Raw genomic sequence first — 24,729 nt, forward strand, 5'->3', positions numbered from 1 at the left:
AACCCATGTCCTCGTGGATACTAGTTGGGTTTGTTGCCGCTGAGCCACAACAGGAACTCTGTTGAGATACATTCTTTTGAATTTGCACAACCTCAGAGGTAGGTTTACACAGGTGTGGAATCAGAGATTAAGAGATGTTATTGGCCTAGGGTTATGCAGGTGGTGAGGAGTGCCTGATAAGTCTACCTGGTAAATCTGTGCCAGGAGAAACCTGTGCTTTAGCCTTTAGAGCCTGCAGATGTGAAAACTACAGACTAGAGACCCTCCCACCCCAAACCACACAGCTGACTTGGGACTGGGACTCAGGGTTGTAGTTATTCAGCAGGGAGTCTTCCCAAGTCACATGTCCTCTTCCCACATCTAATGTGGTGAAGCCCAGGATGTGGCCGGTCCCAGGCCAGCCCGGGTCAGAGGCAACTGAGCAGGAGACAGTCTGCCCACAGACTGCGTTCTCTACCCGCCAGACTCTTATCCTAAAAAACATCGTGAAAAAACCCGCTTCCAGGAGGGCCCAGCAAGGCAAACAGCTAGGCTAGTCGTTTGACGGAGGGCCAGGGCAGAGGCAGAGAGGTGGAATTGAAAATATCTGACTTGGGGTCAGAATTTCTGGGTTCGGGTCCAGCTTGGGGGCGAGCAGGGACCTATGGCAAGTTACTTAAAACTCCAAGTTTCTTCATCTGCAAAACCCGGCAAGAGTGATTTCCACAGGAGCGCGGATGCCAAGGCAGGAATTGTTATGCGCCAAGGCGATACCATCTGAACTTTGTGACGCGCACGTACTATTAAAAACCTCCGTGCGGCCCCAGCGGCCTGGGCTGGAGCAGGGGAGAAAAACTACAACTCCCAGGAGGCGTCGGGCGGGCAGGCGCTGAGCGGTGACGTAATGGGGGCCGGCGCCGGGCGCTGATTCGGCCCGAGCTGCCAGCGGGGTGGCTGCCGCCGCGGGTTATTACAGCTGCTGGAGCAGCAGCGGCCCCCGCCCCCGGGCACCCCTCCCGGGCCCTCGACGTCCGGCCCCGCACGGTGAGTCCGGAGGAGCGGCCTCCAAGTGGCTTAACCGGGAGCCTCCGGGGGCTAGCAGGCGGGACGGGAAAGAAGGTGGGGGCTGTTAAGGAGGCGTCTGGGACTGGAGGGGTCCCGGACTGGCTGAGCGGAGGTTGAGGGGGTGCATCAGCCGAGAAGGGTGCATCACTCGAAGGGATGGGGAAAAGGGCAAGTGGGGACTGGAGGCCGGGGATGGAGCGTCGAGGAGGAGCGCTCGGGCTGGGGGTGGGGGGCGGGGAGCAGCTGGGCTTTGGGGATAAAGGTTTGGCAGCTTCCAGGGCTGGGTGAACGCGGGGGGTGGGGCTCCAGGCCGGGCCAGGCTCCGAGTGAGAGGTCCCAGGCTGGGGAACGGAGCGGAGGCCCCCCATTTCGGCTTGCAGTCTCACTCAGAAAAACCCCAACAATAGTAAGGACTCCGCCTCCTCGCTTCGCCCTCTCCCCTTGCTAGTTAGGGGTTCGCTGCTGTACTCGACATCTTTCCGTTCCCACTGCCCCCCAGAGTCCCGGAGGCAGGGCCAGAGCTGAGAGGTAAGCGAGCGACGGTAGCCCTCCGGGTTAGGGGGTGGGCAGAATGAGAATGGCATTCTGGCGTGCTGCCAGGGACTCCCCGCTGGGGTCCAGGTTGCAGGCTTGGATGCTTTGTGCTCCTCACCCAGAGAAAGATTTGCTGCCCTGACTTGGGGGAGAGACTCGAAAGTGCTCACCTGGCTGCTGGCACTGTGGCCTTGGCTTAGGTGTCTGACAGGCTGGGCAGGGATATTTGTGTTCAGAGCAAGAGGGGAAGAGAGGGAAGGAGTAGGAAAGAACTACCAGCGAGAAAGTGGTTAACAGAACAGAGTTGCTGCAGGCTCTGGTTTGAGGCAGGTTATGAAACCACATCAGGGACTGACGCGAACAGCCACCTGCCAGCTATGGCAGTAGAACTTTTCAGCCTCAGCTGCTGTATGTACACTTTTCTGTCTTTGCCAGCTTCTCCCCACTTCTCCCGTCTGGGCTGGGGGAAGTTGGTTATTTCACTAATGGAAGTGATATGTAGCCTTAGTCACACAGAAGCCTCAAGAGTGCTTCTTGCTGCCTGTCATTTTCTTAGTTTATTGACCTCATCTGTCTGTTGGGGGTGGGGGGGGGCGTCTCCTGGGGTATTCTGCTTTCAGGGCATCTAGTGTTTCAGGCTGCAGAAAGAAGCTTCCCTGGGAATCGGTTAAGTCATAGGTCTGAGTCCTTCCTAGAGTCATCAGGCTTTGTTGGATGCCCTGTTACAGCCAGGAAGGAGTATGGGATGATCTGGGACTCAGCAAGGCTCTTGGCGCTCCTGGGCAAAATACCAGGGAGGGCTAGAGGTCTTGCTCGCTACTTTAACAGCCTTGTAGGTCAAGGTTAGGGAGAAGTGGGGGAGGGCAGCGGTTTCTGGTCAGACTCAGGGAACTCTTTCTCTCTCCTTAGTCAGTAGTTAAGTCCTCAGAGCCCTTACTTCTTAGCGAGTTTCCCCCTCTTCCCCCCCCCAACATTCCACCTGGTGGAAGCATTTGCATGGTAGGTGTCCCAAGAGCTGTGTTAGGGTAACTGAAGCCCTAAGCCCTGGGGAGGTAAACAACCGAGCCAGTCCTGGTTTTCTAGTTCCTTGGGTTTCTGTGAGGCCCAATTATCCAGCTTAATGGGTTGAGCTGATGGGCCGCAGGAGCATCACTGCTGCTAGGGTGTGTCCTAGCTGTCGTTTGTCTGTTTGTATGCTGGCAAGGTGTGTTGTGGGTCATGTTTCCCCTGGGGTCTCTAAGTTTGGAGCCGCCTAAGAAGAGAACATCGTTCCCATTATCCCGGAAGTAGGGAACCGATCCTTGAGAATTCCAGCTCCCATGCAGGCTCTTTGATCCCAGCCAGAGATTGAGGGCAGCTGAGCCTGCGGGTGGGTCTGTTGGTTGCAGCAGGGTGAGGGGGGTGGCCTTCTGGGTGCTTCCAGGATCCCCCCATCTGTATCCCCAGGAAAGATGAGGCTGTTACCATGGCAGTGACCTTAGGGTCTTTATCAGGTAGGATCTTCCCTCAGCTAGGGAGGTGAGCCAGTACAAACGTGCCACCTGTTCAAACCTCCTGCTGGTCACAGGGATCCGGGGACAGCTGAGCTCTGGACAAGGGGCTGCTCGTTCCCCTTCTTACCTGCATCCAGGAATGCAGCTGGGCTGCATTGTTTCCTGGGCATCAGGGGCAGCCCTCCTGATTCCTCCTGCTGCAGGGCTTCTGCCCTTGGAGCTGGGCAGGGGAAGGCATGGTGCTAACTCACACCTGGAAACAGGTGCTGGGCAAGGAGGCCAAGGCGAGGACGGGTGGGCAGTGAGGAAAGGGGGTAGGAGCGAGGCCACAGGTGTGGTTTTGTGTCCCTGGGAGAGCTGTGTTGACGTGGGCCCCAGCCACCCGTGGGAGCTGGAGCCATTGGCCGCGTTCTCCCTCCTTGCGTCTCCTCTGGTGGAGAAAAGCGCCCTGCTGGTGTGGCAGCCAAGTGGGTGTCATCACGAGGGTTAGCTGAGTGGCTGCCAAATGGGTAAAACATCTGGACGGGTTGTTTTCATATGACCAAGAAGACGGCTTCCAGGTCTAGGCAAAGGTTGTCTCTAGTCTGTTTTCTCTTTTTCTCTTTCTTTCTACCCACCAGTCCTGCTGGGTCATGACGGGGGGAGACCCAGGATAGGAGCGTTAGGGAAGATGGGCAGAAGTCGTGATCCCCAAATATTTCATCTATCACTCCCTGCTCTCCCCTCCTTTGATTCCTGCTCATGGGGAGGCTGGGGGCCTCAGAGGTGGCAGTGTCCCACATTGGACCCTCCGCGGCGAGATGGGTCCAGCAGGGGACATGCTGAGTGATTCTCAGGGGACAGGCCTCCTCTCTGGTCCCTTGGGCTTTGTGGGAAGAGGGCCCGCTGGAGGATGAGGTTGTGGGATGGGCAGTGGCTTCCCCGCGCTGGGGCTGGATGCTTTCGGATGATCTGGCCACCCAGGCAGTCCCAGTCCCTGGAAAGGCACCGTCCTGATTGGATGATGTGTGGAGCAGCCTGTGTTTATCTCAACCCGGCAGTGGGACCTGAATAGAGTTACGTCTACTTGCTTGAGAATCAAAACAGTAGACGTGCTCAGAGTTTGTGGGGAGGGTAGAGCCTCTCTCCCCGCAGGATCCGAGGGCATGAGGGGGCAGGGAAAGTGGTATGACCTGTCTCACTTGTGCCGCTTGTGCCGCAGAAGAGCAGCAGGAGAGGGGCGGCAGGATGAATGTGGGAACGGCGCACAGCGAGGTGAACCCCAACACGCGGGTGATGAACAGCCGCGGCATCTGGCTGTCCTATGTGCTGGCCATCGGGCTCCTGCACGTCGTGCTGCTCAGCATCCCCTTTGTGAGCGTCCCCGTTGTCTGGACCCTCACCAACCTCATCCACAACATGGTGAGGGCCTGCCTTCGGGTGCCAAGGAGGGGGAGGAGCCCCCCAGACGGGGGCCACATGTCAGGGTGACAACATACCCATCACTAGACCCCAGACCCAGCTTTCTTGTCTCTGCCCCACTCCCCCTTATTGGAACTCAGATGTTGGGAGTTCCTGTGGTGGCTCAGCAGTAATGAACCCAACTAGTATCCATGAGGATGCAGGTTCGATCCCTGGCCCCACTCAGGGGGTTAAGGATCCAGCATTGCCGTGAGCTGTGGTGTAGGCCGGCAGCCGTAGCTCTGATTTGACCCCTGGCCTGGGAACCTCCATTTGCCACAGGTGTGGCCCTAAAAAAAAAAAAGATCTGCAGATGTGTCCACACCTCGAGGATGGGGTGGCTTGTGGGTCTGGAAGATGGGCCATTGAGAGCTGAACTAAGAGCCCCAAAGAGTCTGCAGGCCCCAGGTGCCTAGCCCGGGGCACAAGTACCCCTTTCCCAAGCTCGGATCTCACAGCGTCTTTCCCTCTTGCCCCTCTTTGCTCCCTCACTGCCTGCTCGCTTCCTGGTGCTCTTGGTGGGCAAGCAGGGCACCAGTTCCTTCCTGTCAGCCTGCCCCCTCCCAGCTGGCCCAGGGAGGCTGGCCCTGGGCTGGAGGGGTGGCACCGCCATGCTGGTTGTGTGCCTGCCTCCTCCCCGTGAGTTCTCCTCATGCCAGGCCTGCCCTCTACCTGGTGGGTCCCCTTATTCTCCACCCAGGCTCCTGGCTGCTCCAGCCTGACCTGCGGCCTGACCTGCCCAGCAAAGGGGGCTCTAGATCCCCTGGAGCCTACGTGTGTGGCTCGGGGGGCGGAGCGGAGCTGGAGGGCCTTTGGCCTCTTGTGTCCTCTGACAATACCCTTCGCTCCAGGGCATGTACATCTTCCTGCACACGGTGAAGGGGACACCCTTTGAGACCCCGGACCAGGGCAAGGCAAGGCTGCTGACCCACTGGGAGCAGATGGACTATGGGGTCCAGTTCACGGCGTCTCGGAAATTCCTGACCATCACCCCCATCGTGCTGTGAGTGGCTTGGGTAGAGGAGGATGCCAGCAGGAAGGCCATGGCCTGGGGGACCCTGGGGCCCGCTAGGCTTAAGCCCTCGCCAGGAGCAGGAGGGCAGGGGGCAGGGGGGGAGCATCCCTGGGTCCTTTGCTGGGTACAGGCCTGTGCTTCCCTGGTCCTGGTTGGGGCTTCCTTTCCCCCAGTGCGCTGGGCCCACAGGCCTGGGGGAGAGCCAGGGGCCGAGTCAGCAGGGGCTTCTTTAGAGCCGGGGGAGGGGGGATCTGGCCACCCTGCATCTGTTCTGGGCGTCTTTTCCATACCTCCTCGGCTGTCAGGATTCTCTCCCCCTGCCCCCGCCAGGGAGTGCAGGAGAAGGGGGTCGTCCGGACAGTCTCACGTCTTTCCCTGCCCTTCCCCACCCAGGTACTTCCTCACCAGCTTCTACACCAAGTACGACCAGATCCACTTCATCCTCAACACTGTGTCCCTGATGAGCGTGCTCATCCCCAAGCTGCCCCAGCTCCACGGCGTGCGGATTTTTGGAATCAACAAGTACTGAGGGTGCAGCCCCTTCCCCTGCCCGGGATGGCAGGGAGGGGCAGAAGCCTGTGCCGTGAGGCTGACGATGACGGAAGGAGCCTCTGGGTACCGCCAGGGATGGAGGTGGCGCCTCGGGGCCCCAGTTTCCCCCTCTCTTCCCCCGCTAGCAGACTCGAAGTAGCTTGTAGTGGGTTGGGGCGGGCCCCGCTGGGGCTCTGACCCCTGCGATTTTTTTGATCTTTTCCTTTTGCCTTTTGGATAGAGACCCTGCAGGGTGGTCTTGGAATGGGCTGGGCCGCTGGGCTGGACACAGACCTGCAAGGTTGAGGCAAGAGGCCAGGGAACGCCCCGGCTCCCTTGCTCATCCTCAGACTGCTAAAGCACTTTACCCCCTGTGACGGGGGCAGAGGGGACGGTACAGCTTCTAGTTTGTTTCACTTTAATTCTTAAGTCTTTAGAACGACACTCAGTGCGTGCTTCTATGTATATATATATATGAAAGCAGGTGTGTGACACGCCTCATCCCTCTGGGTAGCGAATCGTCTAAGCCAGGTCAAAGAGCTCCCGTACAGCCCACCCCGGGTACTGGGTGCGAGTGGGGAGGGTGAGGAGAAGGAGAGCAGGGCTGAGTGTGGCTCGCGTGGTCCCAGGGGTGGGGGGGCCAGGGCTGCCGCCATCCTGGCCCTGGTGGAGGTGGGGAGGGGCTTTGGGGCCGGGGTGGGCATGGTGAATTTAGACTTAGAGGAATGGGGCCACATGGCAGCAGGGGTTGGCGTGGGAGGGGTGGGGGAGAGACTCAACCTCATTCTTTGGGAAGCAGTCTGGGAGGGGGGCAGGCCTGGAGGGGTCCTGTACCCATAGCACAGATCGGGTAATAGGAAGGGAGGCTGCTGTGGGTTGGAAGCTCCTGGGTTGGCGTGAGGGGGTGGAGATGGGTGGGAAGGGCCCATGAGTCATGAAAGCACAGGTCCAGTTTGACGCTGTCTCTGCAGTGGTGTGTGGGGCGTGGGGACACTGGGACTGAAACGATGAATGGTGGCCCGTTTGTAACCTCCTGGTGCAGACTGAGGCAGGGCCTCTCGTGTGACATGCACATCGGGGGCCATCAGGCCACATCCCAGACAGGGTTGCTGGGCTGCAGAGTCCTGCACGGTCCCTGGAGGAGCAGGGAGTGATGGGAGCGACCTCACGGTGCTCCCAGCTCAGGCTGAGGAGGTGGCTGGGCTCTGACTGGGGTCTGTGCTCCTTCTGAGGTGTGGGTGCCAGGGCCTCGGGGGAAGTGGGGGAGGTCACCGGCCCTATTTTCAGCCTCCTGGTCCCCCCAACCCCCACCCCATGTATCATAGGGAACTTTCACCTCAAAATCTTTCTAAGCAAAGTGTGAATAGGATTTTTACTCCCTTTGTACAGTATTCTGAGAAACGCAAATAAAGGACCGTGTGTTCCTATTTCCCCAGAGTCTGGCCTCTGCTTCCTGGAGGGCCCTGGGGGAGGGGGCAAGGGTGAGGGCAGGGCGGGTGCATCAGTGGATGGAGGGGGCTACCTGGGACTGCTGCCCCCAGCAGAGCAAGCTGGAGGGGCTGTGGGGAAACTGGCAGAGGCAGCAAGCCAGCCAGCCAGCGAGCAGCGTTCTGCTTGGGGCTTGGCCTGGCTGTTCCCCAGACAGAACTGATGTCTCTGGGCTCCACCGGCTGGCTGAGCCAGGCCAGGCTGGCAGAGGGATGGATAGCTTGTGCCACGGCCTGGGAGGGCATCGGTTCGGCAATGGCTTCACTAAGAAGCCAGAGGCCCAAGGGCTGCCCAGTCCTTTCCTCTGAATCCCTCCCCTGCCTCACTTCCTTTCTATAAGGGCTGCATCTCCTCCTGGCCTTTGTGTCTTTAGAGGAATCTTCCTGCTTCCTCCTCCCGCCCCAAGCAGGAGTACCAGGGGCAGAGGACTTACTCAGTCTCACATGGCTGGAAGAGGGAGGGGTCCTTCCAGTGTGTTCCGGGCACTGTCATCTGTGTGAATATGTCTACTTCGCACCTGCTCCCTGGGTCCCTCCTTGGTTTTGTTTTTCTTTTTAGGGCTGCACCTGTGGCATATGCAAGTTCCCAGGTTAGGGGGTTGAATCAGAGTTGCAGCTGCTGGCCTACACCACAGCCACTGCCATATGGGATCTGAGCCGCATCTGTGACCTACGCTGAGCTTGAGGCAACACTGGATTCTCAACCCACTGAGCAAGGCCAGGGGTCGAACCTGCAACCTCACGGACACTCTTTTGGGTTCTTAATCTGCTGAGCCACAACAAGAACGCCTTCTGCTGGGTTTCTTACCTTTGGCCTCTCTGCCTCCAGCCCAGCCTCAATTTGGCTTATCAAAAACCTTGAGAGGCGGGGCACCTAGCTTTCCAGTTTTTTTTTTTTTTTTTCATTTCCACATTATAGCTTCCTGAGACAGTGGCCAGGAACTGTGCAGAGAGATCTGACACAGAGGGGATTCGGACAACCTCCAGTTTTGGTGAGTTGCTGAGGACAGAAAAGAGGTTGGGTGGCCCCTGAGCTGGACCTGGGGGTCCTGGGCCCTGCCTTTCCATCACCCAGAAGAATTCCTAGGTTGGGAGTGAGTTGGGAGTCGGCCACCATGATGGGGGCAGGGACAGAGAGGGGAGCATGGGTGAGTAAGGGCCTGGGCTGGCCAGAAAGGACTTGGGGGAGGCGGCCAGGAAGCTTGTGAGGGGTGGCCTGGCCCTAGGAGTGAGGCAAAGGAGTCTAAAGAAAGGGAAAGCGATCTCAAAAGGAAGGAGTTGTAGAGTGATTGATGGAAGGAGAGAGAATAGGAGCTAGAGGAAAGAGAGCCCAGAGGGTCCAGCGGGGTGAGGACATAGCTGTTGCTGGAGCTCCTGTCGTGGCTCAGCAGTAATGAACCGGACTAGTATCCATGAGGACGGGGGTTCGATCCCTGGCCCCACTCAGTGGGTTAAGGATCCAGCATTGCCGTGAGCTGTGGTATAGGTCGCAGACATGGCTTGGATCCCACGTCGCTGTGGCATAGGTAGGCCAGCAGTTACAGCTCTGCTTCAACTCCTAGCCTAGGAACTTCCATATGCCTCAGGTGTGGCCCTAAAAAGAAAAAAAAAAAGAAAAAAAAAAAAAAAAGAGCTGCTGCTTAGAGGTATTGAACTGGCGATGGGCCTACAGAGGGTCCCACAGGGCAGGTGCCGTGGAGGCTACAGGCAGACCAGGAGAGGGTGAAGGGGTGAGTGGGTAGGAGGAGATGCCCCAGGTGGGGTTTTGGGGTTCATTTTATTTTACCAAGTGTGAGGAGACCCTTCAGAACGTGACTAGAAACTGAGGTGACAGGACTTGGGGGTGGGGGGCACTCTCCAGGGCGCCCAGCTCCAAGCCACTCTTGTACTTTCTCTTTCCTTCTGAGGCCAATGTATCACTGGAAAATGGTGGGTGGGGCCACCCATTCTGCTGCCTTGCAGAAAAGGAAGGGAGGGAAGCCCAGCAGTCAGAACCCAGGGGAGAAGTGATCTGTTGGGGTCCATAACGTGAGGTCTGGCAGCCAGGCCCCTTGCCTCTTCCTAGGAGAGAGACTGGCTGGGGGCTGGCTGGGGTTGCTGGGCCTGCCTCCCCACCTGTCAGGCCCCTCTGAGCAAGGGGGCATCTCTGCTGTGGAAGCTGCAGAAAACAGGTCTCAGTTTCCTACGGGGCCATCAGCGCTCCGTCTTTCCTCCAGAAGGGTTCCACGAGGGCCAGAGGGGAACCTGAGTGGGTAGGGAACACCACACCCTCCAGAAACAGGGAAGGCAAATCATTGCAAGTTCGGGTGGTCCTAGAACTTCTGGCTCATGCTTGACCCCCAGGCTGCCAAAGATAGAAGGTGAAAAAACCTGAACCTGTATCCCCTTCCCCTCAACAGAAATTGGCATCCTTTCCCCAGTTGGCCCAGGCACAATGCCCAAGGAGTTTGAGGCAGCCACAAGAGCTGTGGTCCGAGAGGTGGATCCTCAGGGGGATTGGATTGCCGTCCGAAGCCTCACTGATGCTGACAGATTCCACTGCCTCTACCTGGTGAAGAAGAAGAAACGGTTCTTTGGCCACCAGTACGACAAGGCAGACCTTAGACTAGTGGACATCCTGGAGGTGCAGGAGGGTGACGAGCTCTTTGATAAGCTGGTGTCTGGGCTCCAAGGTCAGTACCAAATGGCTGAGAGACATTGTCAACTCCTACCCAACCCGACTCTCAACTCCCCATTGCGATCCACTAAGTCAACTAGTCAGCAAAGAAACGGTGGAGGAGTTCCTGTTGTGGTGCAGCAGTTAATGAATCTGACCAGGAACCATGAGGTTTCGGGTTTGATCCCTGGCCTTGCTCAGTGGCTTAAGGATCCGGCGTTGCTGTGAGCTGTGGTGTAGGTCGCAGACATGGCTCGGATCCCATGTTGCTATGGCTCTGGCATAGGCTGGTGGCTACAGCTCCGATTAGACCCCTAGCCTGGGAACTTCCATATGCCGAGGGAGCGGCCCTAGAAAAGGCAAAAAGATAAAAAAGACCAAAAAAAAAAAAAAAAAAAAAAAGACGCTGTGGAGTTCATACGTATGCGTCCATACACCTCAATTTAAGCAATGTGCAGAAGAGGAATTCCCATTGTGGCTCAGAAGGGTTAAGAATTTGACAAATATCCATGAAGATGTGGGTTCGATCCCTGGCCTCGATCAGGCACTGCTGCAAGTTACAGTGTCGGTCACAGGTGCAGCTCAGATCCGGCATTGCTGTGGCTGTGGCAGGCGGGCAGCTGCAGCTCCAATTGGACCCCCAGCCTGGGAAGTTTCATATGCCATAGATGCAGCCCTAAAAAGAAAAACGATAAAAAACTGTATGGAAGATCTGCATGAGGAAAAGGGAAAAGGAATCATGGAAATTTCTTTTCTTTTTTTTTTTTTTCTTTTTTAGGGCTGCACCTGCAGCATATGGACGTTCCCAGACTATGGGAAGCTTGATCCCAGCGAGGCCAGGGACTGACCCCTCATCCTCATGGATACTAGTTGGATTCTTAACCCACTGAGACACAACAGTGGGAAACATTTTTATGGGAAACGCTTCCTAAATAGTCTTCTTTAGTAGTTTTTCCCCTTTGTGAATAGTTCACCTTAATTTATTAATTGTCTTTTTAGGGCCGCTCCCGAGGCATATGGAGGTTCCCAGGCTAGGGGTCGAATCAGAGCTATAGCTGCTGGCCTACACCACAGCCACAGCAACGTGGGATCCATGCCGCATCTGGGATCTACAGCACAGTTCATGTCAACGCTGGATCTCTAACCCACTGTGCAAGGCCAGGGATCGAACCTATGTCCTCATGGATGCTAGTCAGATTTGTTTGTGCTGTGCTATGGTGGGAACTCCTTAATTCTCTTTTAAATTAGCAGAAGTCTTCTCATGTGTTTATGTTTATCATTTAAATGGGTAAATAAAGGGAGGTTGTTTGCTTAGTGACTAAGAAAGGACTCAGGCTAGAGCTGGGGGCATCTCACTTCTTTTTTTTTTTTTTTTTTTTTTTTTTTGTCTTTTTGCTATTTCTTGGGCCACTCCCTCGGCACATGGAGGTTCCCAGGCTAGGGGTTGAATCAGAGCTACAGCCGCCGCCCTACGCCAGAGCCACAGCAACACGGGATCCGAGCCTCGTCTGCAACCTACACCACAGCTCACGGCATCGCTGGGTCATTAACCCACTGATCAAGGCCAGGGATCAAACCTGCAACCTCATGGTTCCCAGTTGGATTCGTTAGCCACTGAGCCACAACGGGAACTCCATAGCCTGGCTCTGCCTCTAACCATTTGTGTGACCTCTGGACAAGTTGCTTTATCTAAGTTTGTTTGCTCATCTATCAACTGGAGAAGACTGTTGCAAACATCAAATGATATAAATTTTGTAAATCATTTACCACTGTGTCTGCACAGAGGGAGCTTTTCATAGATGCTCGCCCCAGTCACTCTGCTGCTGGCGGTTATTATTCCTTCCTGTCCCCTGGAGATCTTGACTGAAATGGGAAGTTGCTGGTGAGCACAACTCCCTCAGGGCTCCTTAGCAGAGGAGTCTGTTCCATCCCCCTGCATCCAAGCTCAGCGATTCCTGGGGTTCTGGCGGTTTCAGAAGCCCCAGGGTAGGTGTTGATGAACACTCACTTGGAGACTTATTTCAGCATTTCATGCCCCCCCCACCCACCCCCCGCTCCGGTGAGGAGTTTTATAGCTCAGACGTCCCTGGCAAAGTCCTTTTGGGTCTCACCCAGAGATGGAAAACACTTCTACCACCACCACTGTACAGGTTTACAGCTCCTGCCATGTGCCAAGCGCTGCTGTTAATATGGCCAAGAAGGTGCCTAGATTACCCAGAGGTGGGGGCTTTTCCACAAGTGGAGTTTATTTTATTTTTTGCTTTTTAGGGCCGCACCCATGGCATAGGGAGGTACCCCGGCTGGGGGTTACATTGGAGCTACAGCGGTCACCACAGGTCATGGCAACGCTGGATCCTTAACCCACTGAGCCAGGCCAGGAATCAAACCTGCAACCTCCTGGTTACTAGTTGGATTCGTTTCTGCTGAGCCACAGTGGGAACTCCCCACAAGTGGAGTTTAACTAAGCAAGGCAGGGCCTTTAGGAAAATTTCAGCTTAGCATTTTTCAGGCTCTGAGTCAATTCTCTAAAAAAGAGAATTGCCCAGAGTCAAAATACTAAATGCCAGGTCTCAAAAAAAAAAAAAAAAAAAAAAAATCAGTTGGCCAAACAAGTTCACTGAAAACAGAGAAAAACTCTAAACCCACTAGGATGTTTTGCAATGATCATATAACTCCCCAGGGGCCGGGGCAAAGTTTAGGTATGGAAAAACTAATTTGATTAAGTCAGTTAATTTCCTTTCAGGCAAAGTTTCTTTGCATAAAAACTTCAGAGGCAAAGGTGAAACTTAAAAACTTGAAAAAAAAAATCCTTAAGAATGAGGTGAACTGGTAATTTAAATTGATTTTCAGCAACTTGGCCTGCTCTCTTTTCGAATGGATTATTATTTTTTCAACTATATGTTCAGTTTGGTGTGCATAGGTGTTTTTGTTTGCTTTTTGTTTTTGCTTTTTGGCTGCACCCGCAGCATATGGAAGTTCCCTGGGTAGGACTGAATCTGAGCCTCAGCTGTGACCTACATCACAGCTGTGGCAATACGGGAACCTTAACCCACTGTGCCAGGCTAGGGATCCAACCTGTGCCTCTGCAGTGACCTGAGCTGCTGCAGTCAGATCCTTTATCCGCTGTGCCACAGCAGGAACTCCTACATAGGTGTTTTTTTTTTGTTGTTTTTTTTTTTTTTTTTTTTTTATAACTGAAGTCCTTTATTCAGATTCCCTTAAGTTTATTTTTTTAATTTATTTTATTTTTTTATCTTTTGTCTTTTTAGGGCCGCACCCGCAGCATATGGAGGTTCCCAGGCTAGGGGTCTAATCGGAGCTGTAGCCGCTGGCCTACACCACAGCTCATGGCAACGCCAGATCCTTAACCCACTGAGCAAGGCCAGGGGTTGAACCCCCAACCTCATGGTTCCTAGTCAGATTTGTTTCCGCTGCTCCACGAGGGGAACTCCAGATTTCCTTAGTTTTTATCTAGTGTCTTTTTTTTTTTTTCCCTCTATTCCAGGATCCCATCCAGGACACCCTGTTACATTTCGTTGTCATGTCCCCTTAGGCTCCTCTTGACTGTGACAATATTTCAGACTTTCCTTTGTGTGCATGTGTGCGTTTTGTATTTGTTTTTGTCTTTTTTTAGGGCTGCACTCTTGGCATATGGAGGTTCCCAGGCTAGGGGTCGAATTGGAGCTACAGCTGCTGTCCTACACCACAGCCCCAGCCACGCTGGATCTGAGCCATGTCTGTGACCTACACTACAGCTCATGGCAACACCGGATCCTTGACCCACTGAGCAACTCCAGGGATCAAACCTGTGTCCTCATGGGTACTAGTCGGATGGGTTACCGCTGAGCCACAACAGGAACTTCCAGACTATCCTTGTTTTTGATGGCTTTGACAGTTTTAGGTAATACTGCTCAGCCCGTTGGAGGTTGCCCCTATACTGGAATTTGATGCTTTCCTCTCGTGGTTAGACCTAGGTCATGGGTTTGGGGGAGGAAGACTGCAGAGGTCAAGGGCCGTTCACATCGCATCATGTCAAGGCTACGTACTATGAACTTGACTTATCACTATGGAAGTTGACCTTGGTCTCCTGACTGAGGTAGTGCCTGGCAGCTTCCTCCACTGTAGAGTTACTCTTTTCCCCTGCCCCTCTCCACACTGTCGTCTTCGTATGCATAAGCTGTGATATTTCTTTCTCTCTGATAAAATATACACACACTTGTATGTTTCTCAAGAAACAGTGGGTCACAGGAGTTCCCATCGTGGCTCAGTGGTTAACGAATCCGACTAGGAACCATGAGGTTGTGGGTTTGATTCCTGCCCTTGCTCAGTGGGTTGAGGATCCGGCATTGCCGTGAGCTGTGGTGTAGGTTGCAGACGCAGCTCGGATCCCGAGTTGCTGTGGCTGTGGTGTAGGCCGGCAGCTACAGCTGCCATTAGAACCTCAGCCTGGGAATCTCCATATGCCATGGGGGCGGCCCTAGAAAAGACCAAAAAAAAAAATGAATAAATAAAAAGAAAAAGAAACAGTGGGTTTCAGGCACTCTTTCTAGGGCTGACATGTTTCCACGAGTTTGGAAATGCATTTTTTTTTCCTCTGGAAATCCATCCCTGCCTCTAAAATCCAACCGTAGAAACTCTCCCTCCTCTGTAGGTTCAGACCTGGGAGGTGTGAGAGAAAGGCGCTCAGCCGGGCGGCACCTCCACACCTGCTCCACTAACTCCGGGGCAGCAACTGAGTTGGGATCCAGGCCCTTACGCAAGGCCTTATGTAAGGCCAGGCAGAGTCCACACGGGTGGGCAACTTTCCAGAGTTGCCTCATTTTACACCGGCACAGTTCACATAAACCCAGAGACTGAACTCTGCATAATTTTTATTTCCCAATCTTCGGGGGGCGGGGGAGGGCACTGAGTCTTTCGCTTTACTTCTTATCTCATTCTAGCCTCTCAGAGAATTAAATAGGATGAGCTTACATCTTTTGAGCATTTTGTAAGTGTACCAGGCACTTTTTTTGTTTGTTTTGTTTTGTTTTTGTTTTTGTCTTTTTAGGGCCGCACCCACAGCATATGGAAATTCCCCGGGCTAGAATTGGAGCTGTAGCTGCTGGCCTATACCACAGCCACAGCAACAGAGGATCCGAGCTGCATCTGTGATCTACACCACAGCTCATGGTATCACTGGATCCTTAACCCACTGATCGAGGCCAGGGATCAAACCCCGGTCCTCATGGGTGCCAGTTGGGTTTGTTACTGCTGAGCCACAGTGGGAACTCCCCAGGCGCTTGTTAAGTGCTTCACTGCCTTGTTAGTTAATTTCCACAAGCACAGGAAGTAGGTACTGCTCCTATTCTCCTATGGGGAGGAAACAGATTTAGAGGTTTAGGGACTTATTCAAGGTCATTTGGTAAGAAGGTGGCAGAGTGGGTTCCAACCACAATGACTCCTGGTGAGAAGGGTATTGTCTGGGGAGCCACAGCTGGAAGACGTCCTCAGAAGGGGCGGCGATCACGGAGGGGAGCCCAGGACAGGGCGCCCCAGGCAGGGTTTCCGAGAGGTCTTGGGTCAGCCTCTGTGTGATGTTTACCCTTCTCTTTCTAGACCATAAGGCTCCGTTCCGAGTTACAGACAACGTGGATTCAAAGGGAGGTTTGACAGTGAAATTACCTGAAAACATGATGTTTGAAGTGGCCACCTACAGGTCCAGGAAGTGCAACGCTGAGGTCTCGGGGTCCCGGACACCCAGGCAACTCCTGGCTGCCCTTGAGAACACGTGAGGCTGGATGTGGGCAGCAGTGGGGAAGGAGGGAAGGAGAAGCCCATTTGGGGCCCCAAGGGCATCTGAGGTGGGGGGTCCCCGGCTGGTGCAGCCTCTTGCTCCCTACACCCAGCACTTCCCCAGCCCATTCCTTTCACTCAAGCATGTCCTTCTTGCTCCATATTCAGGTCTTTTTTTGAAGCTTTTTTTTTTTTTTTTTTTTTGCTTTTTAAGGCCACACCTGAGGCATATGGAAGTTCCCAGGCTAGGGGCTGAATTGGAGCTACAGCTGATGGCCTACCCCACAGCCCCGGCAACATGGGATCCAAGCCATGTCTGCAACTTACACCACAGCTCATGGCAACGCTGGATCCTTAACCCACTGAGCAAGGCCAGGGATCAAACCCATGTCCTCGTGGATGCTAGACAGGTTCATTACCACTGAGCTACAGCGGGAACTCCCAGGTCTTTTATCTGGTGTCTTTTTTTTTTTTTTTTCCTGTTCCAGGATCCCATCCAGGACACCATGTTACTTTTAGTTGTCATGTCCCCTTAGGCTCCTCTTGGCTGTGACAATATCTTACGCTTTCCTTGTTTTCGATGGCTTTGACAAGTTTAGGTAATACCATTCAGGCCCATTGTAAGTGCCCTCCTCTCTTCCCTCGCCTTCTCATTTTTCCAGCATCAGCCTCTGGGAACCCTTCTTCTGATGCCTCCAATTCACTCACTTCCTTGCTAGACTCTAGGGTGATTGGCTACTCTGGCTTGGACCCAAACCAACTGGTTTCAAGAGGCCGCTCTCCCCTGTTTTCCTACACCGTTGCCCAAATCTGTATTTGCACTCCGTCTTGCAGCAAGCCAGCGGTTTCCCGGTCCCCTCTCTCTCACTGCACCAAGGACAGCTTGTGCCCAGGAACTGACTTGACTAACCTGTTTCTCCCAGCACACACTACTCAGTAAGAGAGCTCCAGTGAAGCACAGGGAACATTTCCTGCCCAGGAAGTGCCACCACCCCTCCCCTCCAGGGTGGCACCAATCAAGTGCCACAGAGGTTCTGATAGCGAAGGGCGTGGTCCTTCCAAGGGACTTAGAGGATGTCACCAGCCTTCCCCCTCCAGTCCTGTTGTTGTTGGTATTGGATTTTCTTCCTGAGCTGGTGGTGTGTTAGACAGTGTGGATGGCTCAGGGTGAGGGGCCCCGCCCGCCCGGCTGGCTCTTCCTGAGCTGGGGGCGGGGGGCGGGGGGGGGAAATGCCTTCACTTTTTCCTTTTCAATTAAAAACCAAAAGGCTGGCGTTCCTGATGTGGCTCAGTGGTAACGAACCTGATTAGTTTCCATGAGGACGCAGGTTCAATCCCTGGCCTCACTCAGGGGGTTAAGGATCCGGCATTGCAGATGCGGCTCGGATCTGATGTGGCTGTGGCTGTGGTGTAGGCCGGCAGCTGGAGCTCTGATTGGACCCCTAGCCTGGGAACTTCCAAATGCCGTGGGTGCGGCCCTAAAAAGACAAAAACAAACAAATAACCAAACAATCCCCAAAAGGCTTACGGTGAAATTTTACTGGTCCTCTGGCCTCTCCCTGCTACCATAGCACAGCTGGTGAGGGACCTTTGGAGTTTTTCTAAGGGAAATCATTTTTTTCTAGAATGCTCATTGTGTGGCGGTGTTTATAGGTTGTGGGGAGGTTGCTGGCTAAGCAGAGGAAGGTCAGAATTGCCAAGGCTGTAGGTCTTTCTTGCGGGTCTTTGGGTCACCAATAACCGAAGTTGCATCAGGCTGTTTTATGTCGCAGCTTGAACCTCCTTATGGAATCGGAGATGCCTCCTGCACCGCAAGGGTGGATCCTGCGGCCAGGCCCCAGAGACCCAAGCGGGGAGCTGGAGCCCCTTCTCAGAGAAGAGGGTGTTGTGGGCCGGGGGGATGCCTATCTCAGGGCCCCGGGAAGGGCATCAGCTTTGGTCTCATACAGACCAGGGTTTGCATCCCCGCTGTGTACTCAGTAGCTGCGTGAACTACGACCGTTCAGGACCTTTCTCTAAGCCTCTTATGACAAATGGATGCAGTCCCGCCTACATCCTAGGGTTGGGGTGAGGGTTAAGTGAAATGACAGGTGACATATTCATAGAACTGGCACACTGGAATCTTCCAGACCTGCAGATTTCCCTGCCCACTGCCCCCGTGGGTGAAGTGAACTGTGCTGGGGCTGCCGTGTTCCTCGGTTTTCCAGCCTCAGAAATGCTTAATCTCACATAGGAACTCGCTGGTGGAGAGGGAGGAGCGTCCTTGGGAGGGAGTGGGCTTCTCATTCCCCCTTGACTCCCTCCAGGAAGCTGAAGCGTAAACTGCCCGATTCGTTCCAATCGATCCGAGCAATGAGAGAAGACCTGTATCTGGTGACAGAAACCCTGACGACGACAAAGACTGAAACCCTGGAAAGCGAACAAGGATGTGTTATTCAGCTCCTGGTGGATTGTTTGGGTTTCCGATACAGACGCAAGGTTGGGGTCCTGGGAGGCGGGGACTCTGGGAGAGCCCACGTGGCTCAGAGCTGCAGGATAGGGGGGATGCCAGCCCAGATGCCAGGCTCATCAGCCCTTTCTTTCCACCTCTCCCAGCGGTTTGCGTGCTCCTTGGCCTTCTTACAACTTCTCTTCTTGCCCCAAGGAAAGTGCAGGTGGCATCACTAACTCTCTGCCTAGTTACTCTCTAGGGATGTTCTGTTTTCATTTGCTTCATGGCGCTTCCCATGCTTCATAACTACTCGGGTGTTTTTTGCTTGTTCCTCATCTGCCTTCCTTTCTAGGAGGCGGGAGGGCAGGAGCCACAACGCTTGGAACAAAACAGCCATGTTTTGTCCTCAGTAAATATTTATTGAATGAGGAGTTCCCATCGTGGCACAGCGGAAACGAATCCGACTAGGAACCATGAGGTTGCCGGTTCGATCCCTGGCCTCGCTCAGTGGGTTAAGGGTCCGGCATTGCCGTGAGCTGTGGTGTAGGTCGCAGACGCGGCTCGGATCTGGCATTGCTGTGGCTCTGGCGTAGGCTGGCAGCAACAGCTCCGATTAGACCTCTAACCTGGGACCCTCCATAGGCTGTGGGTGCGGCCCTCAAAAGACAAAAAAAAGGAGTTCCCGTCGTGGCGCAGTGGTTAATGAATCCGACTAGGAACCATGAGGTTGCGGGTTCGGTCCCTGCCCTTGCTCAGTGGGTTAACGATCCGGCGTTGCCGTGAGCTGTGGTGTAGGTGCAGACGCGGCTCGGATCCTGTTGCTGTGGCTCAGGCGTAGGCCGGTGGCTACAGCTCCGACTCAACCCCTAGCCTGGGAACCTCCATATGCCGCGGGAGCGGCCCAAGAAATAGCAACAACAACAACAACAAAAAGACAAAAGACAAAAAAAAAAAAAAAAAAATTTGTTGAATGCAGTGGAAACGACATGAGCTCTGGGCTTAAATTCAGGTCCAAGTTTCAGCCCTGCTGCTATGAAACAGGCCCATCCACCGACCCTCTCGGAGCCTCGGTTCTCTCATCCATAAAATGAGGATGAAAACATGCACCTCCCAGGATGGTTTGGGGGGTCAGGCGAGATAACTAGGGATCAATCAACATGAGCTCTTTTTTCCCAGCGTCAAAAGGCGGTGACCGTCCCCCCTGGGACAGTCCTGGGCTATCGCCTAAAGCAGCTCGTCTTCCCCAACGAGGAGAGCATGAGTAAGGGAAGCCTGGTGGGGCGGTGGGGCTGGGGCTGGAGGCTGGGGGTCCTTTTAGCCAGGCTCTGTGTCAACCAGGAGGGGCCCTGGTGTGATCAAAGGTTGGGGGGAGTTCCCCTGGGAAGGAGGGTGGAGGGTCCTTGCTCAGACGCCACCAACCCAGGATTGGCCCCAGCCTGACACTAACTCTCCCTAGAGGTATTAACTCTCTCTCCCGGTATTTTTACAAATTTTTTTTTTTTTTTTGGTAGGGGGAAGAGTGGGAAGATTGGGGAGAAACTAGAAGAGGAACTTGCAGAGAGAGAACTGAGCTTTCTGATAACTGCTTTTTTTTTTTTTCTCTCTCTCCCTCTCTCCTTTAACTGGTTTAGATATTATTTCTGAAAAAACAAAATCCTTTCCACACGGTGAGTGAGCTTCTGGGCCTTCTGTTCATTCCAGTATGGGCAAGGGTACTATTTTTATTCATTTATTTATTGTATTTTGCTTTCTAGGGCTGCACCCGCGGCATATGGAAGTTCCTGGGTTACGGGTTGAATTGGAGCTGCAGCTGCCGGCCCACACCACAGCCACAATCACAGCAATGTGGGATCCAAGTTGCATCTGTGATCCACACCAAAGCTCACGGCAACGCTGGATCCGTAACTCTGTTCGAGGCCAGGGATCGAACCTGCATCCTCATGGATACTAGTTGGATACTTAATCTGCTGAGCCACAACAGGAACTCCCAAGCGTACTAGTTTTAAAAAAGAGGATATCAAATGGCCTGGAATTACAGACTTGTTAGTGCTGAGAATGTAATGGAACTCACCCACGTGGGAACTATGGTAAGGGCAGGAGAAAAATCTGCCTATGGAAGTGGGTTGGATTGCATGTTGGCCTAGGGTTTCCAGGCTCCTTGCTCTATGTAGGTCAGTGTGCTGGATCCTGGGCTCAGAACCCTAAGAAGGCTTGTTGGCCTGGGAAGCACAATGGAGCTGCTCAGCCAGTTCTGACAGAATAGCACCAGCTGGGAAAGGAGCACTGGACTGGGACTCAGATGGTCTAAGGGTCTAGTCCTGGCCCTGCCATCCACTAGCTCCATAGCCTTTTGAGCTATGATTATACCAACTTTAAAATGAACTAGCAACTTCCATATGCCACGGGTGCGGCCCTAAAAAGACAAAAAAAAAAAAATTTTTTTTAAATTAAATGAATTAGGATTAGTCTAGAAGATCCCTATCATTCAGAATGTGGCTTCCTCTGGAATTTCAGAGTCTTTCCCTGAATCCTATAACGGCTGTACTGCCAAGAGGTCTTGTGAAGGCGTAGAGAGAGGTCTAGATGGGGTAGAAAATTCCAGGAAAATGTCTGGAAGTCGTAGAAGTTGCAGGTTCAGTCTTGGCAAAGTCTTGCTAGCTCCAAAGAGACTCCTTGTCACTGTAAAGTGCCGTAACAGGAGTTCCCGTTGTGGTGCAGTGGAAACGAATTCGACTAGTACCCATGAAGACTCGGGTTCCATCCCTGGCCTCACTCAGTGGGTCGGGGAATCTGGCGTTGCCATGAGCTGTGGCGTAGGTTGCAGATGTGGCTCAGATCCTACATTGCTGTGGCTGTGGTGTAGGCCGGCAGCTGTAGCTCTGATTCTAGCCTGGGAACCTCCATATGCCGCGGGTGTGGCCCTTAAAAAAAAAAAAAAGCAAATAAAAATAAAGTGCCATAACTGAGGAGTCAGGGGATAGATTCCACTTCCTGCCCCAATCCAAATTTGCGGAGTGGCTGAGGGCTCAGTGCACCCTCTCTGGGCTTTCATTTCTCCTTCGATCCTGTAGGCGCCATCCTCTGGCTGCCTGTTTCTGAGGATGCAGGAAGGGTCTGCAAATAGAGCGCTTTGTCATTTACACACAGTGATGGGGAGGGAGGCTCCCTGGCATAGACAGTGAGGGCTCAGGGTCCAGATATGAAAACTTCCACCACTGGGGAAAGAACGTCCACAGTGGGGTGGAAGGGACCTGAAGGCTCTCTGAGATCATTCTTCCTCTCTTTGCAGAGAAAGATGGTGGTGCATCTTGCTTAGGTAAGGATGGGAGGCAGCTGAGTTCGGGGTAGCTGCACTCCTCACCCTCGAGCCCTCTGGCCTCAAGGTGTGCAGCTCGGGTGGGGTAGCTGAGAGAGAGAGAGAGAGAGAGAGAGAGAGAGAGGGAGTGTGTGTGTGTGTGTGTGTGTTTGTGTGTGTGTGTGTGGTAGTGGGGTGTGTTGGGAGGAGGATAGAGCAGCGCTCACAGCAAATTTCAAATTTAGAGGTTACATCCGACTTTAAACACAGTGATTCTCATTGATCATACATAGACATCACCTGGGGCTTACTTTAAAATTAGTGATTCCTGAATCCCACCTCCAGAAACTTCCAATTTAATTGATCTGAGGGTGTGGCCTGGTGTGGGCGTCAGGATTTTTAATTCCTCCCCAGGTGAATCGCATGCACAGTGAAGGCTGTGAACCACTGTTCTAACTTCTTTCAAACCCTCACCACTCCTTTTGCAGTCCAAAGACTGCACTTTGAATGGCAAGGACTAAGTAAGCTTGGATTTCCTAGAGGTAGAGAAGAATTGGGGGTTGGTGCTAGGCTGGGGGAGGGTGGAAGGGTGTCATTGGGAGGCAATGACGGTGGGGGTCTGGGAAGAAGGATGCTTCATTTTACAGGAAAAGACTAACGAAGGGAAGATGCGGGGAGGTGGTCTCTAGAAGAAAGACCGACAAAGGATGGGGTCTCCAGGGCCCTTGGTAATGGAGCTTGCTGGGCTGGGTAGGTTGGGTTCCTAATTTCTGCCTCTACAGGGAAGTCCTTGAGTTTGGAGGGTTCCAGAAGCATGAAGGAGAAGGTGCAGGACCTGGTGAGGGTCCTCCAGGATCTGACGGAGAAGGAGCAAAAATGGGTGCTGAGCTGCCTCACTAAGTGCCTCACTGAGGATGAACAGCTCCGGGATCTACAGCAAAGAGTAAGAGGCCCATGGAGGACCCAGGGCAGAGAGGGAAGGCGGCCTGTGGGGAGGGCAGCGGACTCGCTGAAGATCACCTGCTGCAGCGGGACGGGGCTCATCTCCCTCGACTTCTGGCTCCAGGTGTCTGAGGTCCAGTGCTCCGGAGAGCTACGGATGGAGGGCCCAGCAGATCCTCTCATAAGCAGCCTTTTTAACACAGCTGGGATCTTGGTAGAGGCGCGCGTGGAAGCCCTGTGGGATGTCCTGGATGCCTTGGAGGGTGAGGAGGGCTCTGGACGTCGGCTGGGGTGGAGGAGATGCTGCGGGGCCTGTGTGGAATCAAATCTTGGGAGGAAAGGGGTATACGTTGTCTCTTACATCTTCTGAGGCATAGACCCTCGCATCCCAGAAACCGGCTGTCTTTCCCAGTCCAGGGACTGAGCGGCTGCCTCCTCTGCCCTGCGGCTCAGTCCATGACCTCCTGCAGGCTACAAGGAAGGAGAGAGCCCATTTGGAATAACCTCCATCCAGCACGCCTGGGGGCTCTCCGGAACCTTCTGTGATGCTTGCCCCAGGTCCGATCACACCGTGAAACCGTGTCCTACTATGTGCCCCTCCTCTCTGCCAACCACCCTCTTTTTTGCCCCCAGAGTTGTCTGAGGAGCGGCGGTTTGTGGCTGAGGCCCTAGAAAACAGGACCCTGCCCCTGCTGAAGGGCGAGGTAAGATAGCCTGGGCTGAGGGCCCAGGTCTCAAGGCCCATAGAATTGAAGGCCCAGGCTCTCGAGGGATCCAGAAGTCCCGGGGACCAGTCCCTTCCTACTTCATAGTCCTCTGTCAGCTCAGGTCTATGCAGCTGCTTTGCTGCAATGCCCTGGACATACAGTTTCCAGGACAATTTGGGATGGGCTTTGTAGGTTCTGTTGCTTGCCTATGGGGCAAGAGAGGGGGTGGAAAATTGTTAGTCCTGGGAGGTCAGTGGCCCCCATCTAGAGGGCCAACACTGATTGGCAGCTCCTGTTGATACATGGGGTGCATGAGGCTCTCCGGGCTCCGCACGAAAGGGCTGAAAGGGCGCCATGATGGATTACTGCATCTGCCATGGGCTCAGGATTCAGGAGTGTGGCCAGGTATTTGCCACTTCTGGCATATTTCCTTGTCCCTAGCTTTTACAGTCTGGGTGATTTCCTTCCAGATGGAGTCTATCCTGGAGCAGAACCTGGGTGAGAAGCTGGGTGATGAGGGCTTTGACCCCGAGGCACGAACTCTCTGGGCCCTCTACGTGGTTGTCTCCATCCTGCTGCAGCTGGAGAAGCCTACCTCTGTGTCTTCCTAACACGCTGGTAGCTCTTTAACCATGCTCCCCACAAGCCCCTGGGTGGTCTTCGCCCCGGTCTATCCTCGCCATCCCGCTTCCCAGTCACCAGAACAATGTCTTTAAAACAAGCCGCTGGCTGGTTTTTGAGACACCCCATTTTTTGAGATCATGTCCAAAAATCAGCCTGGATTGTATGCATGACCTTCTGATTAAAAGTGGCAGTTTGACCATATTAGTTTCCTCTCCCTCTTGCCATCTCACCAAGTGACAGTAAAGCGATGGAACATATAGAAACCCACAAGGATAAAGGGAATTAGGCAGCAGATAAGGGATTTCAACACATCTTTGGAAGCAAGAAAGCAATGAGAGGAGTGCAAGCCAGGAGGCGTGGGAAGGGGTGTGGAGGAGGTAGGAGATTGCTGGTTTCCATCATAAGCCTTTTAGTTCTAGTTAATATGCATATATCTTAAGACGATGTAATTAAAAGAAAAAACGCTTGTAAAGCATTTCAGATATTTCTCAAAGTCGAAAGTAAAGGTACCCTGTGATCTCCCTTTTCCCTCTAATATAGACGCTGTTAACGTATGGGGGGAGGTGAACATTTTCCTATGGAGCAGTTTTAAAAATGGAGATTTATACATGAAGCCAGGATGATATAACATTTGTTTCTAACTTTTGAATTAGGGTGATTTTGCCTTTAAATCTGTGGAAATATTATATGCAGCAGGAACTCTCGTATGGGCGGCTGGAGTGTAGATTGGTCCACCACTTTGGTGGATACTGTCAAAC

The 24,729-nt window shown here is 53.6% G+C and overlaps 2 protein-coding genes across 9 annotated transcripts; both read left to right on the forward strand.

Moving 5' to 3' along the window:
• On the forward strand, positions 874-7,488 carry ORMDL3 (ORMDL sphingolipid biosynthesis regulator 3). Of its 7 annotated transcripts, XM_013979685.2 has the most exons (5): positions 1,083-1,098; positions 1,493-1,572; positions 4,273-4,472; positions 5,363-5,514; positions 5,920-7,488. In XM_013979685.2, exons 3-5 carry the CDS (start codon positions 4,299-4,301, stop codon positions 6,053-6,055), a joined length of 462 nt encoding a protein of 153 aa, XP_013835139.1. In that variant the 5' UTR covers positions 1,083-1,098; positions 1,493-1,572; positions 4,273-4,298; the 3' UTR covers positions 6,056-7,488. The 7 variants fall into 7 exon arrangements, with proteins under 7 accessions (XP_003131546.1, XP_005653978.1, XP_013835139.1 ...); XM_003131498.6 differs by lacking the exons at positions 1,083-1,098; positions 1,493-1,572 and adding an exon at positions 874-1,023; XM_005653921.3 differs by lacking the exon at positions 1,493-1,572 and having other exon boundaries at positions 904-1,098.
• GSDMB (gasdermin B) lies at positions 8,416-24,172 on the forward strand. 2 transcript variants are annotated; one of them, XM_005653922.3, is made up of 11 exons: positions 8,416-8,536; positions 9,944-10,216; positions 15,796-15,967; positions 18,279-18,450; positions 19,580-19,664; positions 20,035-20,070; positions 21,693-21,719; positions 22,481-22,641; positions 22,765-22,903; positions 23,274-23,344; positions 23,818-24,172. In XM_005653922.3, exons 2-11 carry the CDS (start codon positions 9,979-9,981, stop codon positions 23,956-23,958), a joined length of 1,242 nt encoding a protein of 413 aa, XP_005653979.2. In that variant the 5' UTR covers positions 8,416-8,536; positions 9,944-9,978; the 3' UTR covers positions 23,959-24,172. The 2 variants fall into 2 exon arrangements, with proteins under 2 accessions (XP_005653979.2, XP_013835150.2); XM_013979696.2 differs by having other exon boundaries at positions 8,429-8,536; positions 9,965-10,216.

Source organism: Sus scrofa, chromosome 12, assembly GCF_000003025.6.
Source record: "Sus scrofa isolate TJ Tabasco breed Duroc chromosome 12, Sscrofa11.1, whole genome shotgun sequence".
Lineage (NCBI taxonomy): Eukaryota > Metazoa > Chordata > Mammalia > Artiodactyla > Suidae > Sus > Sus scrofa.